The following is a 13492-nucleotide window of genomic DNA, read 5'->3' as shown; positions in this document are numbered from 1 at the left end:
ATTGTGTGATAGCATGTAGGAACTAAAGCTAAACTTCAGGAGCCTGTTTACCTAGCATTGTAAGTCGCTTTGGATAAAAGTCTCTTCCAAATGTTTAAATGTACATGTGAGATATTAAGATTAGTCAAGATAAAAGAATGAGTAATTTCACTTTGTTCACTAATGGGATTTTTTGTGTTGATCTGTACAGGAGTCCTTGGAGAAAGCTCAGCTTCATGCCCAGCATGGCGACCAACTGATTCAGAGTAATCACTACGCCGTGGACTCCATCCGCCCCAAGTGTGTCGAACTGCGTCGGATCTGTGATAACTTCAGCAATGAGGCCAAAAAGAAACGGGACATTCTGACTAAATCGCTTGATATCCATAAGCGAATAGATGAGGTCAGTGAAACAATTCAAATCCTGTCAAACTTCCACACAAGCAGAGGAGTAATTCATCCAAAAATGAACATTCTGTCATAATTTACTTACCCTCATGTCGTTCAAAACCTGAATGACTTTTATGTGCAACACAAAAAAGAATTTTTAATGAACAGTCTGATCTGTCTTTTTAAAACAATGGCAGCTGAGAGTCACACATTATCAGAAAAGTAGTCCATGTGACTTGTGCGCCATATTCCAAGTCTTCTAATGACATAAGACAGGTTTTGTTGAGAAACAACCTGAAATTGAAGTCATTTTTCAGTGAAAATCTTGACATCTGTTGCACGTTAATGAATGCAAGAATGCAAGGTTACTTTATCAAGGAGATCCCACTCTATGGTCAGTTTGAAAATGAGACTGAATCTGTGTTGTAAAATCCAGAATTCAGTGTTTCCTTGTTAAATGAAAAGTGCTTTTTTTAGTTTGTGTAACCAGAGTTCAAATCAGGCTTGTGTCAAAAATGCTGATATCTTTATTTGTAACTCTTCCATCAGTTCAGTTGAGATAGGAACATGTTATCCTTTTATATAACCTGCAGTTAATCACTGGGATTTTTGTCTTAGACAAATGGATGCTGTACATTGATACTAAGGTGCATCTGTGTTTGTGTGTTGCAGGTAAGCCAGTGGTGTGAATCTGGAGTATATCTACTGGCCTCTCAGGCTGTTGACAGATGCCAGACCCAGGAAGGCGCAGAAGCAGCACTACAGGACATCCAGAAGTACATGGAATCAGCCAAAGAGCAGCAACTGTGTCACCTTAAAGACCTCAGCAACCAGTATGATATTGTGCTCTCAGACCTGGTCAAGGTACATTTGACATTGGTTTGATTACTACATTCAGTTTTCACAGCTGTAAGAATGACTTTAACCTGCTTCTGATATACCACTGAAACTTGTACGCTACATGGCCAAAAGTATGTGGACACCCAAATACCGCACACAAATTTGCTTATTGACAATTTCATTTTGAAACTGTTGGGAGTTTTAATTTAATTTTGAAACTGTTGGCATTAAAAAGTTAGAATGAGATATCCACATACGTTTAGCCATATAGTGTATTTTATTTTTCATTTTTATTAAAGTATTACGCTTTTCTTTAATCTTCGTATTCGGTTATCTTTTATCTTTTTCCATGCAGAGCAAAGTTCAGCAGGCTCTGAAAAGGCTGAATGACGTTCAAGAGATGTTTGAGAAAAGACATGCAAGTCTGAAAAAGCTCTCTGCTAAGCAAACCAGGCCAGTGCAACCTGTTGCACCTCGACCAGAGTCTTCACCAAAGCGGCCCTCAGCTAAAACACCACAATCCACCACCCCAGGTATGCATATTCAGAGTCCACTAGAGATTTGTTGTATTTGTGTTTGATTTTACTGCTTAACTTTTTTTCCAGAAACGTGTCCTCATTTCGGTTTGCAATCTGAGAAAGTTTCGCTAAAGACCCTTGTATACTCACATTTACTGTATAAAAATTAGATAAAAATTTTGACAGCAAGTCAGTCCATTTCCAGGTTGTTTAATTCATCTTTATCTCTACAGCATCAAATCGCAAAGGTACAGATAACTTCAGCACCAATAAGCCGCCCAGTGAAGCAGAACTAGCAAAGCGAAAAAATATTCGGAAAGCCAAAGGTGGCATCAAGGTAAATCAGATCTCATCAGTAAAATAAAATGTAAAAAATATCTAAAAGGAATTTGCATGTATAAAACAGTGTAAACCTAGGATTAGTTCTTGGCTTTTATATTTTAATGAATAAAAAAAGAACTTTTAAAGTTGGCTGCAAACAGTGTTTTGTCTTCTTGCGGGTTCTCACAGATTGAAGTCATGCATGAAGGAGGTCAAGGGGGCTCAAGTCATGTTCTCATGTATAATGAAACGGAGGAGACCCTTTCAAACAGACGGAGGTAAGATCCAAAAACACAGGTCCATGTCTTTTGAGAAAAAGGGGAAATATGTAATGCAGTGTCAGAAATGATCTCTTTTTTTATTATTATTATTAAGGGGCAATTTTTAAAATAACTTAAAATGTAGATTTAGAATAGCTGCCCTGGATTGATCTTGTTGAGATAACTCAGTTATCCAAGTTTTTGTTAGCTGAACTTCTGAAAAAACTATTCAGCTGAAATAAAAAATATACAGTAAGACAAGAGAAGTACGCACATCATGCTCACGTATTCGGATTCCCAGCATGCACTGCCTCATGAATAAATTATGCAAATTGCAGTGTTGTTTTAATAAAAATTAAAAAAAATACTGTTTCCGGCTTTTATTTATGCTGTTGGTTGTTGTTTTTGTTGCCACTTTCAGTTATTTGTCATGTAGCAATATTTAAAGCTCATCTTTTTACTTAATAATGTGATTGTCGGGGCCTGGGTAGCTCAGTGGTAAAAGACGCTGGCTACCACCCCTGGAGTTCGCTAGTTCGAATCCCAGGGCGTGCTGAGTGACTCCATCCAGGTCTCCTAAGCAACCAAATTGGCCCGGTTGCTAGGGAGGGTAGAGTCACATGGGGTAACCTCCTCGTGATCGCTATAATGTGGTTCGTTCTCGGTGAGGGGCATGGTGAGTTGAGCGTGGATGCCGCAGTGGATGGCGTGAAGCCTCCACACACGCTATGTCTCTGTGGCAACATGCTCAACAAGCTACGTGATAAGATGTGTGGGTTGGCGGTCTCAGACGCGGAGGCAGCTGGGATTCGTCCTCCACCACCCGAATCGAGGTGAATCACTACTCGACCACGAGGACTTAAAAAAAGCGTATTTTAAGGAAGCATGAACACTTAATTTTTTTAAATTACAAATATTTTTATTTATTTATTTTTACAGTGTGGAATAGAAAATTAGGAAATATATCTAATGTTCTGTAACAGATAAAAAAGGTTGAAGAAATTCACCACAGGGGCATTTTTGCCCATAGCCCTTGTTTATATCTGTGTGGCATGGGGGGCATGGTCATGTGTCGGTCTGCGGGAGAGGGAGAGCGGTAAGGCTCGTCACCTGGCTCATAATTATCTCTAACACCTGTCTCCCTCCTCCATCACTATATTGAGAGACGGGTGTTAGAGCCTTACCGCTCTCCCTCTCCCGCAGACCAACACATGACCACGCCCCCCATGCCAAAATCTGACTCTAATGTGAAGTATTCTAGCTACTCCCATCATTAACATAACAGCAGGTAATACCTTATCTTTACCTAATAGCAGGCTTTTCTGTCATTATCATTCTCTTAAAAGCATTCCATAACAAAGTGGTGAATCATACTAATCAGTCATTAGAACTGATAGTTTCTAATGACGGTACATTTATAATAATGATTTGTTTTTTCTATTGTACACTCGCTTTCCCTCACGTACAGGATTAACTTGTTTGTCAACATTTACTGTTCGCCACTTAGTAAGCGCACGTCGCATGACTGGTTTAGGTTTGCATTTCACAACACTATATTGTTTGTTCACTCAAAACAGGTCAACATGCCTGTTGCTATTGCTGAGTGTACAAGCCAGTTTGAAACATTGCTCTACCACACTACATTAGTGACAGGTCTTTTTTGCATTCTACGCTGCCATGACTACAGTTTCTAATTCCACAACACACTGAATTTATAATTTGTATATTACCCTTTGGCTTGTTCTTTTTCCATCTTTTCCCCCCACCTCACCCACTCAAAAAACTAAGTCATTACCCTTACTTTATTGACTTTGAGGAAGTTTTTACAAGTAATTAATTGTCTTTCATTCATATTAAATCAGTTTCATTGAGCCAACATAATTTGGTTGGATTAGGTAAAATCAATGTGCTATAATAGTTTTAACTCAGCTTCATTAGGTTTGTCAAACTCAATTTACTAAGGTTTTATTCAATTAATTTTTCTTATGTTGGCCTAACTTAATTTATTTTAGTAATCATTAGTATATGCCAGGTGAGCAAGTGTAAGTTGAACAGTGAAACTGTTGCACTGTCAATTTCATTGCAACTGCTTAAAGATCTAGCACTCAAATCAATTATCACCTGAAAGTATACTGTATGTCCATCCTCACCCCAAGCAAAAGCTCAATTTTTCACCACAATGGTAACCCCCAAAACTCCAGCATAACAGACAATTTTTTTTTTTTTAAATACCAATATAACAGAACATTAAACAATAACAAATATCCTTATATTCCCCAAAATTTATAAAATAACACTTAATTTCAACACTTGTTCTCCCTATCCCATGCAAAGCAAACTGGGAAATGGAAATCCTCTGCCCAGTTTTATTAATGCTACTTTAACACCACAAAAAGTATTCATGTATTTCCAACACAAATGGGTACATTAAACTTTTATTTTACAAATTCAAATGGATAGAACACAATAAAATCAAGTTGTGACAAAATGTTTTAGAATTGTGTTGCTTTAGTTCATTTTAATTAAGTAAACTGAACTAGCAGCAAAAATCCATACTGTCTGTTGTGTGTTGCGATTTTTTTCTTTTTCATTTTGATGTGCTTGTGTTTTGCATTTTTGGTTGTGGACAAATTATATTTATAATGTCAATTTCTTTGTTCTTTTAGCTGATTTTTTTTTAATGGACTGAAAGAAAATGTTTTAAAAATGCCAATGGCAGAAAATGGTTGTTAATACCGTTTATGTGTGGAAAAATACTGTGGTAGGTGGTGAAAGAGAGAAAAGTGACAATTAGTGAAGGAGACAGGCGAGAGAGAGAGAGAGTTTTCAAACTTAATTTGAAAAAATGAACTGCAATAAACACTTTCAATGATTTTAATTCAGAATGATAATGGGGTCATACAAACAGATATGATAATATACATTTGTTGGCAAGATTTCTGCGAGGTCTTAGAAGCATAAATTTTGTGAGGACTAAAGCATGGTCATAATTCCAGAGAAATCTCTATATTGTCCATTACTTTGACCATATGATACAGTAAAACAACACATTCAAGTTTAGCACCATGTTGTATTATCAGTTCAGTAAAATGCAATTTTTGCTCATGTAAGCAAAATAATTAAAATTCTCATCATTTACTTACCCTCATGCCATCCCAGATGTGTATGACTTTCTTTCTTATGCAGAACACAAACAAAGATTTTTAGAAGAATATCTCAGCTCTGTAGGTCCATACAATGTAAGTGGTGACCACAAATTTGACACTCCAAAAAGCACATAAACGCAGCATAAAAGTAATCCATAAGACTCCAGTGGTTTAATCCATGTCTTCTGAAGCGATCAAATCGGTTTTAGGTGAGAACAGACCAAAATGTAACTCCTTTTTCAATGTAAATCTTGTCATTGCAGTCTCTGGGCACGATCATGATTGCAAGCTTGATTACTCTTCTTAAAGCTTGATGCATGCATAGAGCAATAGATGACGCCAGGAAGTGTAATCGATCTTGAAGTCATGATCAGCAAGGAGAATGCATATGTCAAGATATATAGTGAAAAAGGAGTTACATTTTGGTCTGTTCTTACCCAAAACCGATTGGATCGCTTCAGAAGACATAGATTAAACCACTGGAGTCTTATGGATTACTTTTATGCTGTGTTTGTGCTTTTTGGAGCTTAAAAATTTTGGTCACCATTCACTTGCACTGTATTGAACTACAGAGCTGAAATATTCTTCTAAAAATCTTCGTTTATGTTCTGCAGAAGAAAAAAAGTCATACATGTCTGGGATTGCATGAGGCTGAGTAAAAGATTAGAGAATTTTCATTTTTGGGTGAACTACTCATTTACAACACTTCTCTCCCAATATTTAACAAAGAAGGTGTGCACTATTGTGATGGTGCATTATGAAAATTGAAACTAACAGTATAAAAGAACAATAGAAAAACCACATGCTTATTTAAACAGAGCATGATGGATCTTACAAAAAAAAACACCCAGGCCACATTTCAGGCCAAAACACAGAAAAAAATACTTAATTACTATTTTTATATAATACTATACAGTACTTTTAAGTAACAAAATAATGATTATTTCGTAACACTATACAATAAGATTTTATTTGTTAACATTGGTATCATAAACTAACAATGAACATTATCATTTTTACAATATTTATTAATCTTGGTTAACGTTAATTTATTATTTTAACTGTTTATTGTTAACTAATGTTAATGAAAACAACCTTTATGTAAAGTGTTACTGATTATTTATTAGCTTAAATGAACGACAGTACAATAAGTACTACCATTATGTGTAAATAATTTAGAGTTTGATTTAATTTTAAGTAAAGAGAATTAGATTTTTGTTTTCTTTCATTATTAAGGTAATAGGTATTGGGGTTATTAAAATAATTATTTTATTCATTTAAAAAAAAATTGGTTCTAAAATATGCTCATTTCAATGAAGCAAAATATAATTCTGGGGTGAAATATGACTAAGAGATGTTCTTGAAAGGTTTTGTGAGATTCACCATCTCAGTTTGCAAATAAATGCTGTTGGTCTCATCAGTTCCATCTCACTTAAATTCAGAAGTGGACAGAGCCATGGTACAGCATTTAGCATAACATATTGCTCAAACCTATTGAGCTGTCACGCTCATGTTGAAGTAGGTTTCGATCCTGGCTCAGGTTATGTTCCTATCGTGTCCCCCCTCTCTCCCCCATTATTTCATGTTTATTCTGCATTGAATATATAACTGAAGAGCAGAAAAGCAGAAGCAGTAAACAAATGCTTAGGTGCATAGCTTTTATCTTTATTGAAAAGTTTCACAATATTTAACATTGAAAGCAAAAGGAAACAAAAAATATTGAAATACTGCATGGACTCACAGTGCATTATGTAAAAGCTGCCATGCATGAATAGGTGTTCGAAAAGTACGGCTTACAAAGAAGCATTATTTTCACAGCTGTGCAATACAGCTTCCCCAATAATCCAGAGGATATATCTTGTACCTGTGGGGCAGTTGCAACCTTCCACAGATACCTCACATCATCCTCATGTCCATGAGAGGTGATCATTTTTTCATAGATGCATGGGTGATAGGGTGTTTTCCCCTCACCTGAGAAGTAAACATGTTCCTGGGGTGAGACGCCGGCTAAAATGGCACAGATACCCATGAAGACGTCATCAATGTACATAGAGGCATTAAGAGACAGGGTGGCCTGATAGATTTTGGCAGCCACATCTCCCGAGACAACATACCCAGCCCCAGCAGTGTAATCTGGATAGGAGTTCCACTGGTACATCTCAAAAGACATGTAGTACTTACTGTTCTTTTGGCGAATGGGAGGCGCTCCCCGGTGCACGTGGCCGATCCAGAGGTCATGTATGTTCTGTCTGCTGAGGTCCTGAATGTAGTGTACCAAATTAGGTAAATGGATAAATACGTCATCATCAGCAGTCATAAGGAACCGGGCATGGGCGCAGTTCTCGTGTGTCCAGCGAAACTGAAGTAGAAGTTTAACAGTGAGGTTGTGAAAGGTGTCGAGAAAGTCCTGCTGAATCAGGTCACCGTGGTTCATGTGTTCCTTGTGCAATGTCTTCTGTAGGATACTCTTAGAAGGCATGTTTGGGTGAACGCCCATCGCAAACACTACCTTCACGATAACACCCAGCTCATTACTTATGTAGGACTCGTTGCCCCAAGTGGAGCGAATGGCCTGTCTTCTTTTGAAGTTTCCTGGAGAGGATTTTACAAAAAGCAGCAGCAACACATCCTGGTCTTTACAAATGTTCTTGTTGTTGAGCAGAAATGGGAAACTGCCAAACTGGGCAGCTTCCTCTGGGCTGACACTGAGGCTTTTGTTGATGAAGTCGTAGCTGCTGATCAGATAGCGGTAGGAGTATGACTTTACGTGGCTCACAACATGGTGATCCACTTGGTCCCAACAAACCATGAGCACTGACAAGATACAGCACATCGAGACAAGCTGTAGAAAAGTCCATTTTCGAACTCGTCTGCAATTCTTGAACATTCTGGGAAATTCTCTTAAACCTTTTTTCTTGTCAAGTCCAGTAATGCAATACTGATTTACTGCCGTCAATGGTTTTCCAAGAATGGACTTGCCCGAGTTCCATCTTTGTCATCTCAGTGCAGGTGCGTCAGTCTACCAGAAGCATAGACGTGAAACATTTTCCTCTTTTTCGTTCTTTTTCTCACAATCTACAAAAAAGGTGAATCCTTACTTGCACTTGTGATGAAGACAATCCACTTAACACAGTATTTGTAATCTGTAAAGAAATAAGTATGATAATTTCAAAACGTACAAGCATAGCCATATAACCTTTCAGACAACACATTTAAAATAATAAATTTTTCTCCCACAGTTGTTGGTTTATGTTCCACTAGTTAGCTAACTGCATTGGTTTCTTTAAAAATTTAACTTGATAGATGACATAATATGTCCATGGACTTTTTTTAATCAACATCGAGATTTTAGGTTCAAATCCATAAGAATGTTTAAGGAAAAGTGTGTACATTAGAAGGTGACTGGTCACCATTTTCAGTTTTTAAATCACCTTTCAAATGGTCTGCAGTGTTACAACATTTTTTGATAAAAGTACAAATATTCCATGTTGTCTCTCAGTTAATAAGGTCATAAAAGCTGAATGCAATAATAATGTTTAAAATAGTTTTATATAGAGTATAGCATATCACACTGCAGGACATGTCAACTTTCCATAAGTATTTCCTGTCAACTACCCAACTAGGGATTTATGTAGTTAAATTAAATTGATTACTTTCTTATAAGATTTTTATATAGTCAGCAAAGTAATTGTGTTAATGATCTATTTAGTTAAATTGGATTTATGCAATAACTACATAAGAAATATAGGTGGTCCACATTTACTCCCATAAGGGCATGCCAGTCTTTTTAATACAGCTGTAAATAATTTTTAGCCTGTTATTTTTAAATTCACATCAGTCACATACTCCAGCTATTTGCTTTTAAAACAACATTCCTCTTCGACGAATACCCCACGTGTTTACGCCATTTGTTGAGAGAGCGCATTCAAAACCTTGACCATGTGGTGGGACTCCACGATTCGATATTGCAGATGAAAGCAATCGCCAACTCAGCATTACATTAGATAAAGGCAGGCTTTAAACAACAAAACTCACTTATCTGCTGAGAGCTGTACAAAACATTCACAACCACCAAAAAGATCATTACAGCAGCAAATCTACTCAAAGGCACGGCACATAACAATAAAAGTCATTGGATCACACACACACCCTAAACTGCTGTGTGACAGGGCCAACAGCGATCATCTTTCACTGGATCACCTGCTCATAATCTGTCTGAGCCAGTTATTTGGTTTGAATAATCTAGATGACTGTCCTTCCCATGTTTTTTTTTTTTCATTTGATACTAAAGAAGTGAAAGGTGACTGAGGCAGTTATTCTGCCTAATAAATCTATTTGTGTTCCGTGGGAGAAAGAGTTTTCACTTTTTGTGAATAATCACTTTAAGGTGCATACAAACAGAAATAGTAATGTTCAGTAGTTACTTGGTTTGTGTATCTTTCTGTAAAGCAAATACATTTTTTATAACTATTTTTTTTTATTCTTATTCTTTCTCCCCACACAGTTCAGGCACTGGCATGTAGCATTCTCTATTTTTAAATACATATGCACAGTTTCCTTATGCTGACATAACATGCATTCACTTCCTTCAGAATTTAAAAACCGTTTCCTGCTTACGTGAAAAGTACATTTCATTTGTATAATCTGTTTCAACACAAGGCCCTATACATCTTCATTGAAGACATTTATATAAATACAGTCACAAACAGTTTTGCCCATTATCTCTGCCATCACAGCCTGTCTCTCTGTACGTGTAGGCAAGAACATTTTACAGCCTCTAGAATGTTATCAGCATATATTTATCAAACATAGCATCAGCGTTTCTTACATTTTTCTTATTGTTATGGAACAAAAGTCTTGGTTAAATGTCAGCAAATGAATGAGAACAAGTTAATACTTATCTGCCTCCTGTGATTAAACACCTCAAGCAATAGTACAAATTTAAATGCAGATAATCATATGACACATTGTCATGTGTTAAACAGCATTTTTTTGAAGAACTGGCTGGTTTCAGGAAAAATAACTTGGTTCTATTCCACAGTTGACTAAGACTATACACGTTCTATGACTCCACATTTGCTCGGTAAATTTAGCAGAAGCTCTCCAAGGCTTGACAAACCAATGAAAAGACATTTTGAGTCTGGCTTACTGAAGTTATATTCCCTGCCTGCCTCAGCAAGAACACTATGACCAGAAACTCTGGTCAAACTCTCTTTTGTCAAATATTAAATTATGTGACTTACCAGTAAGTCAGTGTAATGTGGAAACGTTTGTAGCAGCAGTGTTGAGAGCAGAAGTGTGTAGCAGTTAGCAGAGCTTCTATTTCAGAGGGAGTGTTTCCTGATGGGTGGGGGAAAGGAACGTCCTTTTCACTCAAACAACTTTAGTCTTTACCATATGAACAAACAGCTGTGAAAAGAGAGTAATCTCAGACAGTGGAACAAGGAATCTGGGTCAGCTGATTCACATAAGCAGGCAGCACTTCCACAAAATAAAAGTAATTCATCAGTCTTGCCTTGCAATAGAGATAAATAATCAAATAAATAAGATCAAATAAAATATTAATCAATGAATGGGTCATTTAAGGTGTTACAGTTACTACACTCAACAAACAAACAAACCAAAAAAAAAAAAAATCAGTTTTTAAGATTTCAATTCTAAGACATATTTCCATTAAACTAAACTGAGTAACCTTTAAGTAGTGCAAATTTTAGGAATTGAGGAAAACTTAATGAGGAGTATAAACTTTAAAAACAAAATTCATGTTTTAAACAATATATTTTGTTAAATGGCAAAGCAACCATATCTGCTTTGGTATTAATTAAACACATTTTATAACTGGCCAAGTTAAACATATGTGCATGTAAATCTGATTTAAACCATTTTCTTTTTTAATCTGTACTATTGTAAGAATTAGTGTGTGTGCATGTTTATACTACATTATGGGGACCAAATATCCCCACAAGGATAGTAAAACCTGAGATCACCTACATCGTGGGGCCCAGCCAGTAGTCCCCACGAGGGAAATGGCTTATTAAACATACTAAACGATGTTTTTTTGAAAATGTCAAAATGCAAAAAGGTTTCTGTCAGGGTTAGGTTTAGGGGTAGGGGATAAAATTATCGTTAGATCAGTATAAAATCTATAAAATGCATGGAAGTCTATGGAGAGTCCCCACAATGATATAAAAACAAGTTTGTTTGTGTGTGTGTGTGTGTGTGTGTGTGTGTGTGTGTGTGTGTGTTTGTTTGTGTATCAAGGTAAGAAGAAGCAAAACAAGGTTTTGTGTACTGGATTGCACTAACCAACTAACTTTGCATTTCCGTTGACTCTTTGTCACAGACATGGTGAAACCAAAGCTGTCCTATTTACTAGGGATGATCAGTGCTCCAAATTTACAAAATACCTCAATTCCTCAGCATCTGTTAAAATAATAAAAGCATTATTTTATCAACCTTCTCCACATAGCGTGATGATTTAAAGTTAATTTGAACAACTCCTATTAAAGAAAATGTCTCACCACACCAACATTCTGACATATTGTCTGATCACTGACTTACAGTTTTTTCTGACTTTCCCCACAGTCACATAATGAATGAGTTGATTGAGACGGAGAGGCTGTATGTGGAAGAGCTACAGAGTATCATAGAGGTACATGAAGCTTACCATTTTTTCAGATTAGACAGGAAACAGGAAATGGAGAGGAAAGTGTGAAATCAGGCACATGGCCAGTAACACCTTTATCTTTTAAACTGAATTTTTGTTTGAGAACATCATGCAAGTCAGCTTGCACACTCAGTACATTCACATACATTCATATATAGTTTAGTTAAAGGTTAATTAAATTAAATCAAAGCACACCTCTTAAAGGGACACCTACTCAAGATCTCACACAGACCTTATATAAATCACTTAAAAATGAATTTGATTTTTCATTTATTTAAAAAATGTAATCAGTTATTTAAGATCTGTTTAAAAAAAAAAAAACTATTAGCTTTTTATTTAATAATAATAATTAAAAAAATCAGTTTCTCAAAATCACACACAGACCTCATATAAATAACTTAAAATAATGTTATTTGAATGTATTTAGATAAATAAATCAATAACTCAAGATCAGACATGGACCTCATACTGTATAAATCACTCCACACCTGCACAATAAAGGCCCTGTATTTATTGTCTCTTCTCGTCTTTAGGGACTCATTTGTTGCAGCTAAGTATGTTTACAATAGTATCCTAGCTGTGTATTAGTTTACTAGCAACATGGTTAGAATTTCAGTGTATTTAAAATGTTGTGACATCTTTGTTGGCTTTTGAAGCCGGGTTACAGAAGCTAACTGCAGGGCTGTTTCTAGGCATAGGCAAACTATAGGCAGTTACTGAAATATTTTGAATAACCATACCATCATTCTAATCTAATGCATCACCATCGCAGCTGTATTATATCCTGTATGAAATTGAATTTTACTCTAAAAATGTTTAAAACATACTGGGAATGTCATTTAACCTTGATTTAGTTCACAGAATTATAGGGTAAAGTTTACCCAATTGAAGTTTGTGTAACGAAAAGTAAAGATATAAAAATGTTTGTTTTCATTTGGTAATTTTTTTAATGAAAATTGAAAATGTTGGAAAAGTAAACTAAATAATAATTTAATATAGACTTTCAGTAAAGCACATTGAAGCAGTTCTATTTTATTTTTAAGAATATTGTGTATTTTTCATTTAATACATCTTATGCCTAGAGATTGGTATTATTTACAAACACAATTAAATACATTTACAGTGAAATGGTAATTGAGCACATATTTTGCCATGAAGTGAACAGATATTTAACTTTGGTAGAAAAATGGCAAATAAAAAAGTATTTTCAACATATTCCTGTGCTCCACACGTTGGGCAGTGGTGATGGTTTTGGTGGTGAGGTGGTGGGGTGTGTCTGGCGGGGATGGGGGTAAGGGGAATTTGGGGGCACCAATAGGGATGGTCAGAAACAGCCCTGGCTAGCTGTCCTAATATTTGTGATTGGTCAAG

At 36.0% G+C, this 13492-nt stretch overlaps 2 protein-coding genes across 8 annotated transcripts in view; one reads left to right on the top strand and one right to left on the bottom strand.

Moving 5' to 3' along the window:
• mcf2l2 (MCF.2 cell line derived transforming sequence-like 2) overlaps window positions 1-13492 on the top strand; it is a 105301-nt gene that overhangs the window by 57165 nt on the left and 34644 nt on the right. For all 7 annotated transcript variants that reach the window (XR_007894701.1, XM_051672116.1, XM_051672118.1 and 4 more), the window contains exons 11-16: window positions 191-382; window positions 1042-1233; window positions 1565-1742; window positions 1961-2064; window positions 2238-2326; window positions 12040-12106. Coding sequence is in view for 6 of the 7 variants with exons in the window: in XM_051672116.1 (XP_051528076.1) it covers window positions 191-382; window positions 1042-1233; window positions 1565-1742; window positions 1961-2064; window positions 2238-2326; window positions 12040-12106 (822 nt within the window). In the remaining variant the exon portion in view is untranslated. The remainder of the gene's footprint in view (window positions 1-190; window positions 383-1041; window positions 1234-1564; window positions 1743-1960; window positions 2065-2237; window positions 2327-12039; window positions 12107-13492) is intronic.
• On the bottom strand, window positions 7099-10864 carry b3gnt5a (UDP-GlcNAc:betaGal beta-1,3-N-acetylglucosaminyltransferase 5a). The gene is made up of 2 exons (XM_051672128.1): window positions 10698-10864; window positions 7099-8597 (listed from the first exon to the last, which is right to left on the bottom strand). Exon 2 carries the CDS (start codon window positions 8339-8341, stop codon window positions 7202-7204), a length of 1140 nt encoding a protein of 379 aa, XP_051528088.1. The 5' UTR covers window positions 8342-8597; window positions 10698-10864; the 3' UTR covers window positions 7099-7201.

This window comes from Myxocyprinus asiaticus, chromosome 35 (genome assembly GCF_019703515.2).
Source record: "Myxocyprinus asiaticus isolate MX2 ecotype Aquarium Trade chromosome 35, UBuf_Myxa_2, whole genome shotgun sequence".
NCBI classification, from domain to species: Eukaryota; Metazoa; Chordata; class Actinopteri; order Cypriniformes; family Catostomidae; genus Myxocyprinus; species Myxocyprinus asiaticus.
This window is presented reverse-complemented; position numbering and strand designations above follow the sequence as displayed.

Coding starts and splice junctions, on each gene's coding strand:
- b3gnt5a (XM_051672128.1), bottom strand. CDS start 8,341: ATGTTCAAGAATTGCAGACGAGTTCGAAAATGGACTTTTCTACAGCTT.